This window comes from Salmo salar, chromosome 14 (genome assembly GCF_965601325.2).
Source record: "Salmo salar chromosome 14, fSalSal1, whole genome shotgun sequence".
Lineage (NCBI taxonomy): Eukaryota > Metazoa > Chordata > Actinopteri > Salmoniformes > Salmonidae > Salmo > Salmo salar.
Genome location: NC_138304.1, coordinates 14242380 through 14262500, shown reverse-complemented (window position 1 = coordinate 14262500; position 20121 = coordinate 14242380). Strand labels below are relative to the sequence as shown.

General features: G+C 43.0%; 1 protein-coding gene across 3 annotated transcripts; it reads left to right on the top strand.

The window, feature by feature from the left end:
- The first annotated feature begins 12142 nt into the window (after window positions 1-12142).
- Window positions 12143-17492, top strand: marveld2l (MARVEL domain containing 2-like). Of its 3 annotated transcripts, none has more exons than XM_045693918.2 (6): window positions 12143-12406; window positions 13068-14289; window positions 15852-16009; window positions 16247-16418; window positions 16729-16779; window positions 17105-17492. In XM_045693918.2, the coding sequence occupies exons 2-6, from the start codon at window positions 13156-13158 to the stop codon at window positions 17219-17221; spliced, it is 1632 nt and encodes a 543-aa protein (XP_045549874.1). In that variant the 5' UTR covers window positions 12143-12406; window positions 13068-13155; the 3' UTR covers window positions 17222-17492. The 3 variants fall into 3 exon arrangements, with proteins under 3 accessions (XP_045549874.1, XP_013995324.2, XP_013995325.2); XM_014139849.3 differs by having other exon boundaries at window positions 15801-16009; XM_014139850.3 differs by having other exon boundaries at window positions 12249-12406; window positions 13127-14289; window positions 15801-16009.
- Window positions 17493-20121: the final 2629 nt, after the last annotated feature.

Below are 20121 nucleotides of genomic sequence, written 5' to 3'. Positions count from 1 at the left end.
TGAATCTTTTTTTTTTAACTTGATTTAATCAAGCATGACTCTTCCCTGGCCCCCAACACTCTAACCATCCACTCCATTACGTACAGTCTCTTTAAATCAGTGTTGCACCTTCAAGATGATTGGAGGGCTACTCCATTGTGCTCTCACCTGTTCCAAGCATACTGGGGTTACCCTCCTTGTATGTTTGAGATTTAACTCCTTCATCTGTCATCACCAAAAATAAAAGCTCCACAATGAATTATATTTTTCATTATATATTTGCTTCAACAACCATTTTGATGGTGTGAAAATTCGGTCAATTGATGGGGGAACCCCCATGTTCCTCTCCAGATTGCATTTAGTACGTGATACTTAGTTTAGCACCAGTAAACAGACATCACAGGTGCTTGAATGTCCTCTCCAGAGAGTAGAGGTACTTCAGCTTGCAGAGAGGAAGCAAATAGAGAGAGAGAGAGAAAGATTAGAGCTATACCTAATTTACTGACAGATTTCTGTTTTGCCCCATGGGGTTTGGAAGCAGCAAGAGTGGGTGTCCCGTGAATATGACCTCATTGTGGAAGTCACAGAGCAAATGGGACTAATGTAATAACGCAGGGGCAGATGCAGCGGGGCGCAATGTTCAGAACATTACAGAAATATAAATAATAAAGTAATGTATAAAGAGGGTATTGCTCTCTGTATTTCACATTATACTAGAGAACTCAGTTCTAGACATTATATTTCCTTATGACATGCCCCAGGGTTTTTCTACACGCTAACTGCCGAAACATCATTACAATAGCTGTTACAGCAAAATAGAGTCTTCGTTTTCTGAAAATGGAGTCCTTGCTAAAAATGCAAGAAATTTGCAAAGAGAGAGAGGGAAATTCATATTAATATGCTGATAATATCTGGTTCGGCTAATAATCTGAATATAATAAACAATTCTTAGGTCTATCAAATATAACAGGCTACTTCTCAAAGCTGGCATCTGAATATGTTTAAACTGGGTTAAACAAGATGAAAACTCGAAAAGTAAAGTATACCATTATTATGTGTACACTGCCACATAATGCATTTGTAGTAGCGGAATGAACCAGCTTTGATGGATGGCAATCGGGGATAGTATGTGCTCTGTATACAGTATGTTGTTCTTTCATTTGCAGGTAACAGTTGTACCACAAAGAGGAGAACATCTGGTCATTAAAGACTATCCTCAGCTATGATTTCGCTCTCCAATTTTTGACAAACATTGGGATAAATAATATTTTGAAAGAAAAATATTTGACAGTGTAAATAGTACTGTAAATACTTCTAAGTTAAACAAGTGTGTGGTACTGATCACCCTCACTACCTCTACAACCACACCTACAGTACATACTGCACCTCAGATTCCCTTTTGATAGAATAAGGTATCATCATAACACATTTCATGTGGTAATTGTAACTGAATGTGTGTTTGGCATCAGTTCTGTAAATCCATATTTGACAGTTTCCCCCAACCTCTCATGAGCACATTTGTTTTTGAGTGGAGCCCCCTGGAGCAGAGAAAGTGGAACATGCTGTGCCAAGTGCCGACAGGGTTGGTCCTGCAAAGCCAAAGCCCCCTAAAGGGAGAGCATACTACACAAGGAAATTCTCAAAGCTGCTAATGAGAACCTTGACGACCTTGTACCTAGCCGGTGGGGATTCCAGTGGGGTGCCCCCACCCAGGCAGTGGCAGTGCTGGCAACACTAGCTGCAGTAACCCATGGGGAGGGGGTCACACTCTGACATTCAGAGAGGGGGTATATTATTGTGACCCTGGTGGCACAAAATCAAAAGTCTGACTGCATGGAGATGCTTGGAAATATGGTCAATACGGGTGACCGTATTGTGGGCGTTTCAGGGAAAAGGTGTACATTTGACCTCCATCATCTAGGATGTGACAATGGTTAATAAAATCTCTCAATTTCTGCCCATTTTTTGCGCGGTCTTGCAGGCCTTCTAATGCAGCTGCAACTGTAAATGCATTTGTAAATCAAGACCTTTCTTGAGTTGGGCTCTGGGATGGTGCAACTGTTGAGAATGTGAGCTTATGATTGTGTGGGGGGAAAAGGTTGACTGTGTGTGGGTGTTATGTGTGTATCCCACAACTGTTGCGAAGGAGTAAAAGATGTTAGGGACAATAGAGGATGATCCACAGCTATATATAATACAAATCGAGGTGAGGGGGATGGAAATGCATTTGGCAATTGATTTACTTCAATTCGGTAAATGGCACTGTGTGCTCTTTTCGAAGGATGGATCCCAGTCTGTTCAGGGCTATGGGATATGGGGGTTCGGGGGTGGTCTGCCGGGCATTGGGATGACAACCCAACTAGGGATGAGGAAGGCTTTTAGCGGGTGGAATAGTAGGGACCAATTGGAGGTTTACTTAGTAGCAATGCAAATATCATGGAACAGCTATATAGACAATCATCATGTTACTTTTTAATGGTTCGTTTACAAACATATATTTTCATAAATAGAATTTAAAGTTGTGTCTCATTATGGTAAGTGGTGAAATAAGTATAGCCAGTTACAATTGTAATGGCCTAGCAGATAATAAGAAAAGACGATCAGTATTTACCTGGTTAAAAGAGAAGGAATATAATATCTATTGTTTACAGGAAACCCATTCAACAATTTTAGATGAAGTTTTGTGGAAAAAGAACTGGAGGGGGGGCGAAATATATTTTTCCCATGGGCAAAGAAATTCAAAGGGGTGATGGTTTTAATTAAGAGTAATTTTGATCCAAATGTGCAAATTGTCCAAACAGATTATCAAGGTAGATGGATTATTTTAAATATGTCATTGGACAATAAACAGATATGGCTTATTAACCTATATGGTCTGAATAATGATGATCCAAGCTTCTTTGAAAATATATACAGTGGGGGAAAAAAGTATTTGATCCCCTGCTGATTTTGTACGTTTGCCCACGTACAAAGAAATGATCAATCTATAATTTTAATAGTAGGTTTATTTGAACAGTGAGAGACAGAATAACAACAAAATAATCCAGAAAAACGCATGTCAAAAATGTTATAAAATGATTTGCATTTTAATGGGGGAAATAAGTATTTGACCCCTCTGCAAAACAAAACATGACTTAGTACATGGTGGCAAAACCCTTGTTGGCAATCACAGAGGTCAGACGTTTCTTGTAGTTGGCCACCAGGTTTGCACACATCTCAGGAGCGATTTTGTCCCACTCCTCTTTGCAGATCTTCTCCAAGTCGTTAAGGTTTCGAGGCTGACGTTTGGCAACTCGAACCTTCAGCTCCCTCCACAGATTTTCTATGGGATTAAGGTCTGGAGACTGGCTAGGCCACTCCAGGACCTTAATGTGCTTCTTCTTGAGCCACTCCTTTGTTGCCTTGGCCGTGTGTTTTGGATCATTGTCATGCTGGAATACCCATCCACGACCCATTTTCAATGCCCTGGCTGAGGGAAGGAGGTTCTCACCCAAGATTTGACGGTACATGGCCCCGTCCATCGTCCCTTTGATGCGGTGAAGTTGTCCTGTCCCCTTAGCAGAAAAACACCCCCAAAGCATAATGTTTCCACCTCCATGTTTGACAGTGGAGATGGTGTTCTTGGCGTCATAGGCAGCATTACTCCTCCAAACACAACGAGTTGAGTTAATGCCAAAGAGCTCCATTTTGGTCTCATCTGACCACAACACTTTCACCAGTTGTCCTCTGGGTCATTCAGATGTTCATTGGCAAACTTCAGACGGGCATGTATATGCATTCTTGAGCAAGGGGACCTTGCGGGCGCTGCAAGATTTCAGTCATTCATGGCGTAGTGTGTTACCAATTGTTTTCTTGGTGACTATGGTCCCAGCTTCCTTGAGATCATTGACAAGATCCTCCCGTGTAGTTCTGGGCTGATTCCTCACCATTCTCATGATCATTGCAACTCCACGAGGTGAGATCTTGCATGGAGTCCCAGGCCGAGGGATATTGACAGTTCTTTTGTGTTTCTTCCATTTGCAAATAATCGCAACAAATGTTGTTACCTTCTCACCAAGCTGCTTGGCGATGGTCTTGTGGCCCATTCCAGCCTTGTGTAGGTCTACAATCTTGTCCCTGACATCCTTGGAGAGCTCTTTGGTCTTGGCCATGGTGGAGAGTTTGGAATCTGATTGATTGATTGCTTCTGTGGACAGGTGTCTTTTTTACAGGTAACAAGCTGCGGTTAGGAGCACTCCCTTTAAGAGTGTGCTCCTAATCTCAGCTCGTTACCTGTATAAAAGACAACTGGGAGCCAGAAATCTTTCTGATTGAGAGGGGGTCAAATACTTATTTCCCTCATTAAAGTGCAAATCGATTTATAACATTTCTGACATGCGTTTTTCTGGATATTTTTGTTGTTGTTCTGTCTCTCACTGTTCAAATAAACCTACCATTAAAATGATAGACTGATCCTTTCGTGGTCAGTGGGCAAACGTACAAAATCAGCAAGGGATCAAATACTTTTTTCCCCCACTGTATAAGAATTTATCAACTCTACAAGCAACACTATACTCTATTATTATGGTGGGAGATTTTAATACGGTCTTAAATACCTCTATGGACCGGAAAGGAAATCACACTACAAACTATCACCCTCAGGCATTTAAGGAAATCATGAATCTTATGGATATATTGGAATTAGTGGATATATGGAGACTTAAATACCCTGACCTAGTGAGATATACATGGGGGAGGCTTAATCAAACTAGTCATCTTGACTACTTTCTTATGCCATTCTTTCTGGCACCAAAAGTTTAAAAAGTGTTGATAGGGGACAGAATTCGGTCGGATCATCACATAATTGGCATATATACTGCTCAAATAAATAAAGGGAACACTTAAACAACACATCCTAGATCTGAATGAAAGAAATAATCTTATGAAATACTTTTTTCTTTACATAGTTGAATGTGCTGACAACAAAATCACACAAAAATAATCAATGGAAATCCAATTTATCAACCCATGGAGGTCTGGATTTGGAGTCACACTCAAAATTCAAGTGGAAAACCACACTACAGGCTGATCCAACTTTGATGTAATGTCCTTAAAACAAGTCAAAATGAGGCTCAGTAGTGTGTGTGGCCTCCACGTGCCTGTATGACCTCCCTACAATGCCTGGGCATGCTCCTGATGAGGTGGCGGATGGTCTCCTGAGGGATCTCCTCCCAGACCTGGACTAAAGCATCCGCCAACTCCTGGACAGTCTGTGGTGCAACGTGGCGTTGGTGGATGGAGCGAGACATGATGTCCCAGATGTGCTCAATTGGATTCAGGTCTGGGGAACAGGGCGGGCCAGTCCATAGCATCAATGCCTTCCTCTTGCAGCAACTGCTGACACACTCCAGCCACATGAGGTCTAGCATTGTCTTGCATTAGGAGGAACCCAGGGCCAACCGCACCAGCATATGGTCTCACAAGGGGTCTGAGGATCTCATCTCGGTACCTAATGGCAGTCAGGCTACCTCTGGCAAGCACATGGAGGGCTGTGCGGCCCCCCAAAGAAATGCCACCCCACACCATGACTGACCCACCGCCAAACCGGTCATGCTGGAGGATGTTGCAGGCAGCAGTACGTTCTCCACGGCGTCTCCAGACTCTGTCACGTCTGTCACGTGCTCAGTGTGAACCTGCTTGCATCTGTGAAGAGCACAGGGCGCCAGTGGCGAATTTGCCAATCTTGGTGTTCTCTGGCAAATGCCAAACGTCCTGCACGGTGTTGCGCTGTAAGCACAACCCCCACCTGTGGACATCGGGCCCTCATACCACCCCCATGGAGTCTGTTTCTGACCGTTTGAGCAGACACATGCACATTTGTGGCCTGCAGGAGGTCATTTTGCAGGGCTCTGGCAGTGCTTCTCCTGCTCCACCTTGCACAAAGGCATAGGTAGCGGTCCTGCTGCTGGGTTGTTGCCCTCCTACGGCTTCCTCCACGCCTCCTGATGTACTGGCCTGTCTCCTGGTAGCGCCTCCATGCTCTGGACACTACGCTGACAGACACAGAAAACCTTCTTGCCACAGCTCGCATTGATGTGCCATCCTGGATGAGCTGCACTACCTGAGCCACTTGTGTGGGTTGTAGACTCCGTCTCATGCTACCACTAGAGTGAAAGCACCGCCAGCATTCAAAAGTGACCAAAACATCAGCCAGGAAGCATAGGAACTGAGAAGTGGTCTGTGGTCCCCACCTGCAGAACCACTCCTTTATTGGGGGTGTCTTGCTAATTGCCTATAATTTCCACCTGTTGTCTATTCCATTTGCACAACAGCATGTGAAATGTATTGTCAATCAGTGTTGCTTCCTAAGTGGACAGTTTGATTTCACAGAAGTGTGATTGACTTGGAGTTACATTGTGTTGTTTAAGTGTTCCCTTTATTTTTTGAGCAGTGTATATTACTCTTACAGAATTTCCATGTGGGCGAGGATATTGGAAATTTAATCAAAGCCTACTAGATGATAAATTGTTTAGAACTAGGACAGAAGAATTTATAACTGACTTTTTCAGACATAACATAGGTACAGCAGATCCCCTTATTGTATGGGACACTTTTAAGTGTGCCTTTAGAGGCCATGTAATTCAGTACTCATCTATAAAACAAAAGCAATTTAAATCAAAAGAGTCCATATTAACAAAGGAAATTGAAGGACTAACAGTACAGTTAGATAGCAATAAAAACGGTACCATAGAGGCACATGATAAGTTAGAGGAAAAACAAAAAGAAATGGAGGAACTTATTCAAGAAAGATCCAGTGTAATATATTGTAAAAATAAAGCGAACTGGATGGAATATGGGGAGAAATGCACCAAATTATTTTTCAATCTTCAATATAGAAATGCTACCAAAAAAATTTATTAAAACTTGTTACAAATGATGGAGTCTCGCATGATTCACCAAATTATATTTTGAAAGAGGAAGTAAAGTACTTTAAGAATATGTTTTCGTTTCAGGCTCCTCCATCTCCACTAACTGAAACTAATTGTATGGATTTTTTTCCTAATAATAATGTAACATTAACATCTGTACAGAAAGACTCATGTGAAGGCCAAATTACAGAGGAGGAACTGCTTGATGCAATTGGGGCCTTTAAGGATGGGAAAACTCCAGGGCTGGATGGCATACCAGTGGAAGTATACAAAACTTTTTTTGATACAGTATACTCAAAGGACCATTATTAGCATGTTTTAACCACTCCTATATAAATGGTAGATTATCAGACACGCAACAAGAAGGTATGATATCATTATTACTGAAACAGGACCCAAATGGTATATATAAAGATCCAGTCCATTTAAAAAATTGGAGACCTCTTACACTTCAGTGTTGTGATGCAAAAATCCTAGCAAAATGCTTGGAGCATAGAATTAAAAAAGTATTGTCAGATATTATTCATCCTAATCAGACATGTTTTTTACATGGACGATACATTGGACATAATATAAGACAAGTACTGGAAACAATAGAATACTATGAAATATCTGGGACACCAGGCCTGGTTTTCATAGCTGATTTTGAAATGGCTTTTGATAAAGTTCGACTGGAGTTTATATATAAACGCCTAGAATATTTCAATTTTGGGGAATCTCTTATAAAATGGGTTAAAGTTATGTATAGTAACCATAGGTGTAAAATAGTAAATAATGGCTACATCTCAGAAAGTTTTAAACTATCTAGAGGAGTAAAACAAGGTTGTCCACTATCGGCATATTTATTTATTATTGCCATCGAAATGTTAGCTGTTAAGATTAGATCAAACAATAATATTAAGGGATTAGAAATCCGTGGCTTAAAAACGAAGGTGTCATTGTACGCCGATGATTCATGTTTTCTTTTAAAACCACAATTAGAGTCTCTCCATGGCCTCATAGAGGATCTAGATACTTTTGCTATCCTCTCTGGATTAAAACCAAATTATGATAAGTATTGGATCACAAAAAAATTCAAATTTTACATTATCATGTAGTTTACCAAAGAAATGGTCTGACGGAGATGTGGACATACTCGGTATACAAATCCCAAAAGAAAGAAATGATCTCACTCCAATAAATGTTTATAGAAAGTTAGTAAAAATAGATAAGATCTTGCTACCATGGAAAGGAAAATACCTGTCTATTTGTGGAAAAATCACCCTGATTAACTCTTTAGTCATATCACAGTTTACCTATTTGCTTATGGTTTTGCCTACACCTAGTGACCTGCTTTTTAAATTATATGAACAAAAAAGATTCAATTTTATTTGGAACGGCAAGCCAGATAAAATTAAAAGAGCCTATTTATATAACGAATATGAATTTGGAGGGCAGAAATGATTAAATATTAAAGCATTAGACCTCTCACTAAAGGCATCAGTCATACCAAAGTTATACTTAAATCCAAACTGGTTTTCTAGTAAATTGGTACGAATGTCTCATCCTATGTTCAAGAAGGGCCTTTTTCCCTTTATTCAGATTACACCTGCCCACTTTGGGTTGTTTGAAAAGGAAATAATCTCCAAAATATCTTTATTTTTTAAACAAGCTTTAGAAAGTTGGTTGCAATTTCAGTTTAATCCACCTGAAAAGACAGAACAAATAATACAGCAATTGTGGTTAAATTCAAATATAGTAATTGATTAAAAAAAACTGTATTTTTCGAAGAAATGTTTAAAAAAATGTATAATTTTAGTGAATTATATTATAAATAGGACTGGTGGAGTGATGTCACACATGCAGCTAACACAGACATATGGAAATGTCTGCTCTACTCAAAATTACAACCAATTAATTGCAGCATTACCACAAAAATGGAAGAGGCAAGTAGAAGGGGAAAAAAGTAAGGAACTTGTATGTCGGCCCTGTATTAAAGAACATAAATGGTTAAAGAAAAGTGTGATAAATAAAAACATATACCAATTTCATTTAAGGACCAAAAAACTGACAGCTGTGCCATATAAATTGCAAAATAGTTGGGAAGAGATTTTCGATGTACCCATTCGATGGCACATGATTTATGAATTGATACGCAAAACAACGCCAGATTCAAAACTTCGAATTTTTCAATTTAAATTACTATACAAAATTCTTGCAACTAATAGAATGTTATATATATGGGGGATACAATCTTCCAAGCTCTGCAGATTCTGCTGTGCGGAGGCAAAGTCATTAGATCATTTATTTTGGTATTGTCCATATGTAGCTCGTTTTTGGTCACAGGTCCAGGAATGGCTGAAGAATTGCAACATTTGCCTAGACCTAATGGTGCAGATAGCAATACTGGGTGATTTGAAAAGCCATAGTCAATCAATCAATAATATAATAATTATTTTACCAACATTTTTTATTTTTTATTTACAATCTGTAGAAGCTATGAGAATAGAAAGGTTAAATTGTTTTGTGAAGCATCACAGCACAGTTGAAAAATATATGGCAAAGTATGTATGTCTACATAGGTATGTGTATGTATATATGTGTATATGTATGCATGCGTGTATGGATATATATATTTACCCCAAAAATATATGGGGGATTGGAAATGATGCAGACAATTACATTGATGGAAGCAATATTCTTTCCGCAATATTAAGCTGATCCACCCCAAAAAAAAATATAAAATAAAAAAGTGCCGACAGAGAGCCAGAATGGTGCTGTGTCAGCCACAGAAAACGTGTGCTACTCCTGTAAATAAATCCTGTGGAGGGGAATGTCCTAAAACATTACCGGAGAAACACAGTCCTCCAGGGGACATCTGGCTGCTTAGGCCCCATTCTAAGGTGAACTATGAGCTGTCGTCACAAATGGACAGGCTACGGGGGCCCACCCATTAATGTACAGGCCCGGCTTAAAGAGGCTATTTATGTTTACATGTATAAAACGATCCACTGACGCTAATTATATACAGAGTGGCCAATCATGGGAGAGGTCATAACACACCACCTTTTTTTCAATGGACAGTGGTGAGTAGGAGGAGGAGGAGTATAGGGGCTTCCTGTGGAGATGTTTGAGCGAGTGTCTCCCATTTCTGTATCCATCATCCTGCTCACTTGGAGGTCTGAGGGAAACAGGATGAAACGTTACAAATGAGCTTGTCTGTGGCAGGCTGCCGTGGCTCCTCTGCTTCATTTAGCTGTGAAGAGAGAGAGGCCCATTCCGGTGCCCTGAGCCATGCGTCAGGACCGGAGCCATGAAGCAGTGTGTGCATGTTTGTTGGACATGTCCATCTGGCACAATCGCTCCAACCAAGGCCAGTGATTCAGATCCATGATCATATCTCACACTTTTAAAATGTTGCATATTGTTTTTTTTAGAACGTGTCCATGTACGGTAATATCGAACACTTGCATCACTCGGCAGCCATCTGAATTGGTGTTTTGTCATCCCTTACAACAACCTCTGTGATCAAAGTCTGAGATACCAATACCATTTAATCAACAGGGAAAGTCACTTAGAGCAAAAACATAATATCAGTTACAGAGAAACGTAATTTAAAGAACAGATCTGATCCTCTGTCATGTGGAATAGAGTTCGCAGCTGTTCATTCTCTATCTAGGTTACATTTCTATCTGTAATGCTCTCAACATTGTCCTCAACTGAACAAGTGACCTTCACCTTGCTCAAAAACACAACATCTACAGCTGCTGACTAGAAGCATAATGTATACATAACAGACAAGATCCACTGCCACCTGGAAAAGAGATTCATATCTATTCTATGCATTCCATGTCTATCTGTTCCCAACTGAACATGCCCCTGTGGTGTCAGCACAGAGGACAGCCAAGGACAGGACTAGATGGGGTGGCTTGAGGCCGGGTAAGACCGTGGGCGTACGGTGCTCTCTCAGGGGGTAGGAGGTTGTATGTGAGTGGGTTGGGGCTATTCACTTCAGATGTCCTTGCCTTGAGGTTTCTCCCCATATAAATGTGCACATGGAACAAACGTCACATTGCTTTGCTTAACGAGTACCACTTCCCCCGCAATATTCGGCTCAAACTCGGGACCTCTGCTTTGCTAACACACGCGACCGTGCTCCTTGACAACATTCCAACGGTTTGAGCCACGCAGAAGGTTTTGGGTGGCTCCACCCGTGACATTTGAAGCTAGTTGTGGAGTGAGCTTAGGGTACGTTCTTAATATTGTACAATACTGTTGACCATGGAGGAAAAGCTAGCTGGATGATAAAACAACACACTCTCATATCCACACTCGTGACAGTGTCAGTTGGAGTGTCAGTGAGGTGCAACGGAATGGAGTTGCTCTATGTGCATTGTTGAGAGAAGACGATAATATCTTGATATCATTACTATCTTATTCCATACAGAAATGGTGTGGAATGTAACATCAACCTCTGTGAGTGGTGCAGGATGGAATCGGATTGATTGACTGATGAATGGCTCAATACAGGTGGCACCGGCCATTGTTTTGACTAATGTTACAGTCATGGCAGATTCTGAAGAACATAGGCAAAAGGCAAGCATGAGGCCCAACTGTCATGCCTTACTTTCTATATCAGTCTAGGCATTCCAGGGGAAGCAAGATCTAGTTTGCTCAGCATCAGCAGTTCCTAAATCATTCCAACCCCTGGAGGGAAACTCCTCACTACAGGTGAGGTGTTACTAGCTGCTGGTTTGGATCGAGGCACGGAGGGATTCAGGCTCGGCACTACATTTGAAAGTGAGTAAAGACAGACCTGTAGTCCAGCCATGTCCAAATCAGATGGAGAAATCAGGTCCAAAGCCTTTTTATACAGTACATGACTGAGGAAACAGAGGCAGGAGAGGCAGGAACATGGCTGCTGGGTTGTGCTCTCAGAACTGGAGTATGGTGCCCTCTAGTGCCAGACTTGGCTCTGTTTAGATTATGATAATATAATCGAATTATAGATAATGGAATAAGCTATTTTGCAGATCTTAGATAGTGGTTGTAATGTGATTAATACCATTTGATTGATATCAAACTGAGGGGATGCCCCTGATAAATGTTTAACATGTATTTTGTATTACCAGAGATAACCTTTTCAGAATAAACGCAATTCTTTCATAGGGAAATGTGAAGTCTGTTCTCTTCTTAAACACATTTGAAACACCTGTTGAGGTAAAATACACTGAGCGTCAGAGAAGTTTGGGAAGCTCTAGCTTTTGAATGTAAATATTTAAAGCTGTTCTCCCACAGAAATTAGCCTAGCGGTGCCAGCCAATCAGCAGCATTAACAGATGGCTGTTCAGGTTTAATGTTTAAGCTCTGCTTCCCTCTCAGCTCAACAGCCTGCGATAACAAAACTGAGTCACCAAAGAAGGTTTGGCTGGGCCTGCTGTAGAGGCATCCATTTTGAGAAGGGGTTTTGCCTCACAGCACTCAAATGTCTGCTAAACTCACAACTGGCCAGTGTGGAGCTTGCCATTAGCCAAAACAAGGTAAGCTGCCTACATTTTAAAGGACATTTTTAACTTCCACATTACATTATATAAATCAGATTTTCACTGTAAAGAAAATCCTCAAGGGATTTATTTAAGACTTTATTTGAAGGTTTTATGTTGACAGTTATAAGTTGATCATTTGTATAGACGTTAAGCCTAAGTGTACATTTATTGTGAAGGAGCCAAAGGTCAGTTTTAAGTCTCTTCTGTCATGTGTGTTGAGTAGCCGACTGAGAAATTCAGGGTTTGGACCAGAAAGCCATTTGGTTTTCTCCTTTTTTGAGTTGTGAGCGACTTTGACTGCGCAATGTCATAAATGAGTTTTCCTCAGACCCCTGTGAGAGGCTATTGTATGCTGCTTTCCTAACGCTGTAAAGAAAAAAATTGTTTCACAAACATTCCACCATGGTCATTTTCTTTCTTAAGATCAAAGATTCTTAGGGAGTACTATTTACAGCTGACCTATAACATCTGTGCTACATCATAAAGGGGAGTGAGTAGAAAATGATGTCATATAGGATTAATTGGTCGAAAACTTTGTCAATATCAACCATTATTACAAGCAAAAAAATACACAGCACACGTATTCAAAAATGCTATATCCTTATTACGATAGGCCTAACCCTGTTGTGTTTTTGCTCCTCTTTGATTCACACAGTTCCTCTACGACAATAAATTATATTTTTCTTCCATCCCTCAATGATTAACTAAACCCAGAGCCCCCTTACTGTATATCAGCCCGTAGTATGAAAAGCTGGAATAAGATATTCAAGAGAGGAGACCCGGAGAGTGTGGATGGGAACTCCTCTTTGAAGAAAAACTCATTGAAGAATGCCCCGCTAGATCTAACACCTCAGAGGGCCTTAGATGACGACCTTTCAGATGACGCAAACTCCACTGCCAACTCATCCAGCACTCCCCCATATGTACAAGGAGTGGGGGGTGGTGGGGACGAGGGGACCCTTAAGGACAGGTTGAGAACTCTCCTCCCCCAATCATGGGGCAGTATTCTCCAGAAATGGAGCAATGGGGATGCTGACTCTAACCTGGGCTCCACAGGGGTCAAGATTGTGCCCAATGGGACCAGGGTGAGTCCACCTGTCAGTCCCATACTGGAGAGGAGGTACTGGGACACTAAGGACTCACTGGGGACCTCCAGCAAGAGTTCCCATAGGCCCTTGTTGAGGGACGTTCCTATAGACAATGACCTACTCCATTATCTTCCAGAGGATTCAGAGCTGACCAGTATCCATCCAGCTGAGTACTATGCTGAGAAAGTGGAGGTCTACAAGCTGAAATACTCCTATATGAAATCATGGCCTGGGTTACTGAGACTCCTGGCTGGGTTTGAGCTTCTCTTTGGGGGTATGGTCCTCGCCTGTGTCTGTGCCTACATCCATAAGGACAGTGAGTGGTCGAACGCCTATGGACTGTACAATGGTGCGTATAACAATGGATATGGCACATCGGGGAAGTCCTATAATGGACCTATGACTCTATTCGTGATAGCGGTGGTTGGGTTGGTGTGGATTGTAACCATCCTCCTACTGGTAATCGGGCTGACTATGTACTACCGCACCATCCTCCTGGACTCACCCTGGTGGCCTCTCACTGAAGGCGTCATCAACGTCGCCCTGTTCCTCCTCTACATGGCTGCTGGTATCGTGTACCTGAACGATCTCAACCGTGGGGGTTTGTGTTACATGACTATAGGCATTAACCCCATAATGTCCAGCCTGTGTCGGGTGGACGGGGGCCAGATGGCTGGCACGGCTTTCATCTTCATCAACATGCTGATGTACCTCATCAGCTTCCTGGTGTGTCTGAAGATGTGGAGGCACGAGGCCACCCGCAGGGAGATGGAGTTCTTTGAGAACCAGGTGGGTGGTTGGATTTTGGGGTTGTCATTTAGCAGACACACATCTCACCATTCAAGTGAGGTAAATTTAGTGTATTAATCTACTGTCTAGTGTATTCATCTAATTTGACACTCTCTACGTTGCCCTTTCCTCTGACTGAGGTATGACACTTATTACTGCAAGAACCTGACTCATGGTATTTCTCTTGCCCATTGGCATCTGGAAGTTGTTGTGGGAATGGTGTCAGATCAATCAGCACTTAGAGGTCATGGAACGTACAGTTACGACTGGGAATGAGCCAACAATGCCTTGGGTCTCAAAACAACAGCAGTGAAACTACTCATGTGGATACGTATGGGGACACCATTGTTTCATATAGCAGTGCAACTGGCTGTTATAGCCCAAGTTTATTACTGTTTTTAAATAGTCCAGCTTATCAGTTCTCGCAGCAACCAACTATAGGTAAAAAACAACAGAGATAATGTATTAATAAGATAAGCACGGGCGGAAGGTGAGGAGCGAAAACAGTAATTGCATCATTCAGCTGAGCTAATGTAACCAAATAAGCTTAGTTTGCCAACTGAAGACAACATATAGGAACAATATAATTCTCGACCACACGCGTTGCATCTCTGGAGGGAGACAGTTAAAATTATTTATTTAGATAAAGCTGAACAATGTCATACAGTTACATACATAACTTCACACAGTTGCAGTTACTGTAGAGCAAGGATGGGGGTGGGGGCCACAAAAAATCTGAACTCATCATGAGGGGTCGAAGTGGCTCCAGGGTCTGAGGACCCACATGTGCAGTTTACAGCTAGTTTCCTGCAATTCTACACATTTTGCCATGGGGTGGAGATTATAGAAGGCTGCTGAGGGAAGGACGGCTCATAATAATGGCTGGAACGGAGCAAATGGAATGGCATCAAACACATGGAAACCATGTGTTTGATGTATTTGATACCATTCCACTCCATTTCCGCTCCAGTCATTACCACGAGCCCGTTCTCTCCAATTAAGGTGCCACCAACCTCCTGTGGTGGAGATTTCTTTTTTCTCGCAGTTTTTAATATGATATAATCTGAGTGAGAGTGACTATAACAAAATCAATGGGGGTCCGCCGGTCAGTAATTCAACCATGATTACTACAAGTTTAGATAGCTGGCTAGACTAATTTACCAATCTAAAAAATGTTAGCTGACATGGCTAATTGAGTGGCTGTCAGTCAGTGACTGACATAACAAGAGAAAAACTGCTGATGTGCAACAACATTTGGCAATTTAACCTTTTGAATTGTACTATTCTAACTCTCAACTGTAACCCAACTGAATTCCTTATTTAATATCCTCGGGCCTACAAAAGGGGTCAGCGGGCTGCCAGTTGCCCATCCCTACTGTAGAGTGATCGCGTAAGAATGAGACAGGTTGCTTTCACTCTTTCAGCACAGTGTACATGTGTCATTGGATGCTCTGGTAGCTTATATACTTTGAGTTGCTGCATGATACCTTATGCTTCAACTTTGGCTTCAGGAGCATCTGAGGCCCATCCCTGTGGCTCAGACCAAATCTCCCAATCCGCAGACCAAGAGGATTGTGTTTGAGGATGAGGTGGACAGCTCAGTGAGGGCAACCAAACTCCTCCACATCACAGATTTTCAGCAAGAGGAGCCAGGTGGCCGGAACAGAGCCATCCCCACAGGGTATGCCCAGAAGCCCAGAGTCATCGCAGATTATGTCATGTGAGTGAGGGGACCTATGCCTAATATCCTGAGACAGATTTTGAGCAAGGATGTTAGGCTCTCACTTAAGCTGAGGTGCATACGGAGAGACAGACTCAAATGTTATTAGTGACTTTTAAAATGACAGAGCTCTCGTATTTTGTGTAAATGTATTAAGCTAGGTGTAATAATGGTATGGCAGGTAATAATACATTAGCATTATCTAACATAGTCTTGTGTCTTGTCTTATTCCTTAAGGAAGTATCCAGAAATCTCCTCTTTGGAGGATAGGGAGAAATACAAAGCTGTCTTCAACGACCAGTATCAGGAGTACAAGGACCTTCACAAAGACATCAGTGACACCCTCATGAAGTTCAGAGAGCTGGATGCCATGATGGGTAAACTCCTCAAAGATGGCAACAGTCATGAGGTGAGTGGTTTCATCTACCACTTTAAATCTGGGCCTGAGGCTTGATGGTGCTTTTTCGATCTCACTATGATAAGATACACCACGATAACATTCCTCTGTCTGGAAATGTAACTGCACTTCTCAATATAAGTAGCATTTTTGTTATCTCATCGTCACGGCCACTGATCAATAAGAGGTATGTTACATTCCATGTTCTGAACAAAGGCTTCCACTAAAAATAGCATGTGACGTATGGGTGATACTATTTTTAAACATAAATATCTGTCATCCTTTTAACCAATTGAATTGTGGGTGTTTGTTCTGTCTGTAGGAGCAGAAGAGAATCCAGCTGATTTTGAAGAAGTACGAGCAAAAAAAGAGTGTAAGTGATGGGCAGAGGTCCCTAGCATTCCTCTCACGTTTCCTCGCTCACGCTGAAACAATTTCAAAAATCATTCAGCAATCATTTTCACATTTAACTGAGATTTATTAGAATTGTTACTGTTGTGTAAACACCCAGGTAATATTAGCTTTTTCAATAAAACTGCCCATTCATGCGAATAATATTGCTGCCACTTTGAAATGAGGCCTCTGGAAATTGTAATTTACCACATCTACATTACAAACAAAATCTGGGGCTATGAGAGAAAGAGGTGGAGTGATGGAGCTGCCGTCAAAACGATTTGTGTTTCTGTGTGACTTCACAGGACCCAGCCTTCCTGGAGAAGAAGGAACGATGTGACTATCTGAAAGCTAAATTAAGCCACATCAAGAACAGGATCCGCAATTTCGACCAAGACACCATGGCAAAGTGTCGGACGTGAAGAAATAGCGCGTTCACGGAGGGAACAAAAGGGCCATTATTATTCTGTTCCTGTCACGTCTTCTCTGTGAGACTGTTATTTCAGCACTAATTGTGTTTTTGGTGTGTTACTTAAGTAGGTTTCAGTAAATGGCTGTACAAATCAGTAAACTGTGTGTTGTTACATTATAGCCTGCAACATTTTTTGTGCTTACTGTAAAGATGACTTTCCCACAAATATTGTGTGTGAGTTTCAGTCATGAAGTGAATGAACTCATAAACTCATAAACGGAGCGCAGTTGTGTACATACCTTTGGACTTTTGTGAAGAATGCTAACAGGGTCAATTCCCGTTGCATCGACAAACATTGCATTTACACTTGTAGGCCTACAGGGCAATACACTATGACATCCTTGGAGAGTTTTTCATATGTAATTTAAAATATGAAATATTAAAAGGGCAGTCGAGTACCGGCAATCAATTTGAAGCTGTAACACAGTAGGCTAATGACATGCCCCAGCTAGCACATTTGGTTCATTACATTACATTACATTACATTTAAGTCATTTAGCAGACGCTCTTATCCAGAGCGACTTACAAAATGGTGCATTCACCTTATGATATCCAGTGGAACAACCACTTTACAATAGTGCATCTAAATCTTTTAAGGGGGGGGGGGGGTTAGAAGGATTACTTTATCCTATCCTAGGTATTCCTTAAAGAGGTGGGGTTTCAGGTGTCTCCGGAAGGTGGTGATTGACTCCGCTGTCCTGGCGTCGTGAGGGAGCTTGTTCCACCATTGGGGTGCCAGAGCAGCGAACAGTTTTGACTGGGCTGAGCGGGAACTGTGCTTCCTCAGAGGTAGGGGGGCCAGCAGGCCAGTGGTGGATGAACGCAGTGCCCTTGTTTGGGTGTAGGGCCTGATCAGAGCCTGAAGGTATGGAGGTGCCGTTCCCTTCACAGCTCCGTAGGCAATCACCATGGTCTTGTAGCGGATGCGAGCTTCAACTGGAAGCCAGTGGAGAGAGCGGAGGAGCGGGGTGACGTGAGAGAACTTGAACACCAGACGGGCTGCGGCGTTCTGGATGAGTTGTAGGGGTTTAATGGCACAGGCAGGGAGCCCAGCCAACAGCGAGTTGCAGTACATCCAGACGGGAGATGACAAGTGCCTGGATTAGGACCTGCGCCGCTTCCTGTGTGAGGCAGGGTCGTACTCTGCGAATGTTGTAGAGCATGAACCTACAGGATCGGGTCACCGCCTTGATGTTAGTGGAGAACGACAGGGTGTTGTCCAGGATCACGCCAAGGTTCTTAGCACTCTGGGAGGAGGACACAAGGGAGTTGTCAACCGTGATGGCGAGATCATGGAACGGGCAGTCCTTCCCCGGGAGGAAGAGCAGCTCCGTCTTGCCGAGGTTCAGCTTGAGCTGGTGATCCATCATCCACACTGATATGTCTGACAGACATGCAGAGATGCGATTCGCCGCCTGGTTATCAGAAGGGAGAAAGGAGAAGATTAATTGTGTGTCGTCTGCATAGCAATGATAGGAGAGACCATGTGAGGATATGACAGAGCCAAGTGACTTGGTGTATAGCGAGAATAGGAGAGGGCCTAGAACAGAGCCCTGGGGGACACCAGTGGTGAGAGCGCATGGTGCGGAGACAGATTCTCGCCACGCCACCTGGTAGGAGCGACCTGTCAGGTAGGACGCAATCCAAGCGTGGGCCGCGCCGGAGATGCCCAACTCGGAGAGGGTGGAGAGGAGGATCTGATGGTTCACAGTATCAAAGGCAGTAGATAGGTCTAGAAGGATGAGAGCAGAGGAGAGAGAGTTAGCTTTAGCAGTGCGGAGAGCCTCCGTGACACAGAGAAGAGCAGTCTCAGTTGAATGCCCAGTCTTGAAACCTGACTGATTAGGATCAAGAAGGTCATTCTGAGAGAGATAGCAGGAGAGCTGGCCAAGGACGGCACGTTCAAGAGTTTTGGAGAGAAAAGAAAGAAGGGATACTGGTCTGTAGTTGTTGACATCGGAGGGATCGAGTGTAGGTTTTTTCAGAAGGGGTGCAACTCTCGCTCTCTTGAAGACGGAAGGGACGTAGCCAGCGGTCAAGGATGAGTTGATGAGCGAGGTGAGGAAGGGGAGAAGGTCTCCGGAAATGGTCTGGAGAAGAGAGGAGGGGATAGGGTCAAGTGGGCAGGTTGTTGGGCGGCCGGCCGTCACAAGACGCGAGATTTCATCTGGAGAGAGAGGGGAGAAAGAGGTCAAAGCACAGGGTAGGGCAGTGTGAGCAGGACCAGCGGTGTCGTTTGACTTAGCAAACGAGGATCGGATATCGTCAACCTTCTTTTCAAAATGGTTGACGAAGTCATCCGCAGAGAGGGAGGAGGGGGGGGGGGGGGAGGGGGAGGAGGATTCAGGAGGGAGGAGAAGGTAGCAAAGAGCTTCCTAGGGTTAGAGGCAGATGCTTGGAATTTAGAGTGGTAGAAAGTGGCTTTAGCAGCAGAGACAGAAGAGGAGAATGTAGAGAGGAGTGAGTGAAAGGATGCCAGGTCCGCAGGGAGGCGAGTTTTCCTCCATTTCCGCTCGGCTGCCCGGAGCCTTGTTCTGTGAGCTCGTAGTGAGTCGTCGAGCCACGGAGCAGGAGGGGAGGACCGAGCCGGCCTGGAGGATAGGGGACAGAGAAAATCAAAGGATGCAGAAAGGGAGGAGAGGAGGGTTGAGGAGGCAGAATCAGGAGATAGGTTGGAGAAGGTTTGAGCAGAGGGAAGAGATGATAGGATGGAAGAGGAGAGAGTAGCGGGAGAGAGAGAGCGAAGGTTGGGACGGCGCAATACCATCCGAGTAGGGGCAGAGTGAGAAGTGGTTCCTTGGAAGTTGTGGGAATGTATGTTTTTGGTTTCACATTGGTTGTGGAGACGAA